Source organism: Myotis davidii, unplaced genomic scaffold (genome assembly GCF_000327345.1).
Source record: "Myotis davidii unplaced genomic scaffold, ASM32734v1 scaffold399, whole genome shotgun sequence".
NCBI classification, from domain to species: Eukaryota; Metazoa; Chordata; class Mammalia; order Chiroptera; family Vespertilionidae; genus Myotis; species Myotis davidii.
In genome coordinates, this window is record NW_006292094.1 from 5,385,302 (window position 1) to 5,388,782 (window position 3,481).

General features: G+C 61.9%; 1 protein-coding gene across 1 annotated transcript in view; it reads left to right on the top strand.

Moving 5' to 3' along the window:
- LOC102762072 overlaps positions 1-3,481 on the top strand; it is a 43,360-nt gene that overhangs the window by 37,794 nt on the left and 2,085 nt on the right. The window contains exons 7-8 of the mRNA XM_015565150.1: positions 8-101; positions 2,734-2,884. Of these exons, the coding sequence (XP_015420636.1) occupies positions 8-101; positions 2,734-2,884 (245 nt within the window). The remainder of the gene's footprint in view (positions 1-7; positions 102-2,733; positions 2,885-3,481) is intronic.

Consider the following 3,481-nt stretch of genomic DNA (forward strand, 5'->3'; position numbering starts at 1 on the left):
GGACCAGGGGCGCGGGCTTCGGGGAGGCCGGGGAGCACTTTTTCCGGAAGCTGTCCTGCACCCTCAACCTGCTGGCCACTCCCCGCGCCCAGCTCATCCAGGTAGGAGAGCGGAGAGAGCGAGGGCAGGGTCAGCGGGTGAGTTGTTTCCGTCCCACAGCCGTTCCCACCCGTGAGCAGGAAAACGGCCCCAAAATGTCTGTGTGCGGGGTCTGCAGGGTCTGGACCCTGACCTGCAACAGACAGTGTGACCCCACGTGGCAGGGCCGGGAGGGGGAGGTGCTTTGCAGAGGGGACTGACGCCAAGGACCCTGGTGGGAGAGGCCCTGGGTTAGCCATGGGCTCCTTTAATCGCACGAGCCCTTCTGGTGTCAGCAACGAGAGGCAGGACCGAGGAAAACAAGGGACTTGACCCGCGCTGCTGGCTCTGGAGATGGAGGTGGGGCCTCGGGCCGCAGTGCCTCCTAGAGCTGGGGAGGGCCGTGCCCCCACAGGCACTGGATTCTGACCACCCTGCCCTGGAACCTCCAGAAGGAACACAGTCCTGCCGGCCTGGATTTGAACCCAGAGTGACCCCCAAAAGTGTAAGAGTGTACATTCCTGTTGCTTTAACTGCTACCTAGTGGTCATCTGTTACAGCAGCAACCGGAAACTAATACACCACCTCACCCTCCTCCCCACCAGCTGCCTGACAAATTGTCACAGATCATCCATGAAGCCAGACCAGTGGTGCTCCCTGCCTGCCTGGCCTCACCCTTAACGCGTCTCCGGAGTGACCGTGAGCGTGTGCAGGGCCGCCGGGGAGGGCGTGTCCGAGCCAAGGCGGTAATGTGGCTGTCGGCCATCTCCAGGCCAAGCCCCGAGCTGCCGCCAGCACAGCCACACGGCATGCCGTCCGCGTGGGGACGGCGGGCATTTCAGTTTGGTATGAGAGTGGGACAATCCACGTCTACCCGAAGACCAAGACCTCGAAGCTCCAAGAGGCACCCATCCTGCTGCTGTGAGGAGGGCACAGCTGTCTACGGAGTGCCTGCGAGTGCGGCGGCGGGCACACCCCGGAGCCGCGGGGACCGAGGGAACCACAAAGCTGTTCTGCTGTGGCTTTTCCTCTGGGGCGTTTGCCTCATCGGGGACCAGGGTCTGTGAGAGAGAAATCTAGGCTTCGTCCAGATGGGCCAGAGCTGGGGGCGTTCAGAGCAGCTGGCCGTCTACAGAGAGGGAGACAAACGTGCGACCCTTGAGGAGCCTGAGAGGATCGGTGCCTCTCCCTCATGACATTTGACAAAATCGTGAAGCTCCAGGATGTGGGATAGGAAGGGCTTTAAACTGAGGAAACACTCTGAAAAGCCGAGTGGAAGTGGTGGTAGTTTGACCTCCACTGGGTCAGGGTGATCAGTGACGATGAAGATGCATGTACTAAACTGGTGGGTGCAGTTAAAGCAGTGCCAACAGGCAAAACAATAGCCTTAAGGACACATGTTAGAAAGCAGGGAAGGGCGATCACCATGAAGCAAGAAAAAGAAAAACAAGTCAAACCCAGAGCAAGTAGAAGGAACTGTTAGCCAAAATCAGTGAAATAGCAGACAAACCTATAAGAGCAGCATGAGGGGAGAGCGGTGTGCCGGCCACGTGAGGCACCTGCTGCATAGCCCCCAGCAGGTGCGTCACTGCTCCAGGCAGCCTGCCAACTGCAGAGCGCGCTGTAGGTGGGGGAGCAGCCCCCGAGGAGCACTGCCGTGGTTCCCACGGTGCAGGAGGGGCGGAGGCAGAGGTGGGGCGTGAGGTCGGAGAGACAGGTCGGCTGGCAGACTTGCCCGTGCAGGGCCAGGTGACATGTTTTAGGCTCTGCGGGCCACAGACATTGAAGTCCCAAGTTATTCTCTTTGAAGCCCTTTAGAAACGGGGAGCCGCGCTCAGCTGGAGGGCTGAGCACCCGCAGCCGCAGGCCCCCATTGGCCAGGCTGTCCAGGGAGAAACCCTTCGAAAAGCCACACATGTCCTCACAAAGATAAACGCAGCACCACTGCGAACACTAGCAGGCTCTGCAAGAAAGAGAATAGAAAGGATCCTTGGACATTACAGTCTCAGCAGCAGAGCTGGAAGATGAAGTTGAGGAAATCACCCGGAAAGTAGAGCAGGGAGCTGACCCGGGGCGTTCGGTGCTCGCAGCTGGAGAAACAGCTCAGTGCGGCGGGGATTCTAGGAGCTGGGAAATCAGCAAGAACCCCCACCCCCCGGCCAGCAGTGTGGCCTGGGGTGTTAGCAAGAGGACAGCGTGGACACTGGCTGACCGCAGCCTGGGCGTCTGCTGTTGGCGGTAAAATCGAGCGAGCGGGAGAGCGAGCAAGGAAGAAGGCAAATGAAAGGACCAACGTTCCAACAGTAGGAGTCCAGGAAGAGTTGAGAAAACAGTGGTCCAGGAGCAAACACAAGCGAGGACAGGCCAGCCTGCAGCCTCGCACCGGCCCACATGTGGTCCTAGCACGTGGCCCCACGCGTGGAGCCAGACAGTGGACAGAGAAACCCGCCAGCTTCCGAGAGGAACACGAATCACCAGCAGCACCGCCTGCGACCCTGAGCTGACCTCCCGCTGCACATGGGCCCGGAGGCCTGCGTGCTGGCGGGGACACGCCTTTTGCCTGTGCCCCGAGGTCGCAGAGGCAGACCACCCTGGGGGTGGGTCCTGCTGGGCCTGCTGGGCCCTGACCTCGCGCGCCACTGCACTGTCCCTTAGATGAGCTGGGCGAGCCTGCAGGCCGCATTCCCTGCCCTGAGCCCCGCGCAGCTGCACCGGCTCCTCACCCAGTACCAGCTGGCCTCGGCCATGGGCCCCATGAGCGTCTGGGAGCCGGGCGCCCAGGACCGCCCCGAGGCCTTCGACTCAGGTGAGCCCCTCCTTGTCAGGACCGCGCTGGGGGCCGTCTTCCTCCTCGGTGCCCTGCCCTGTCCCCCACTGGGGACCCCACAGCTGGGGGGTCAAGGAGCCTACTGTCCATGGCTCAGGCCAAAGGTGCCCCCTGCCCCTCCTGGAGCCCGAGGATGGGCCTCACCCAGTGCCCAGGCCAGGAAGAGAGCAGCCCACATGCTGGGCGCCACTGCACCGCCCATGGAGTGTTCCGGGTCACGTGTGCTCACACGGTGCACATGACGCACTATGTGTGGTTTCATAGATTAGACCTTAGACATAGACCTGCGCTTCACCAGCATTATCTATGTGGTAACAAGGACGGAGGGAAGGACGGTGGAGGACAGGAGACAGTGGGCGCGCGCCCTGCTTACCTGGGTGGGCGTGGAGGCAGCGACCATCTCAGAGCAGGGCTACCGGCTCCATGGGACCCGTTTGTCCCATTTTCTGGTTCACGGCCGAGGCCCGGGTTGGAGCAGAGCCTTCCTGCTGGGAGGGGCTCATGTTCAAGTCCAGAGCAGCGTGCACAGGGGCCTCTGGATCCCGGTGCCGCGGGGGCTGCGGGCAGCATGGCCCG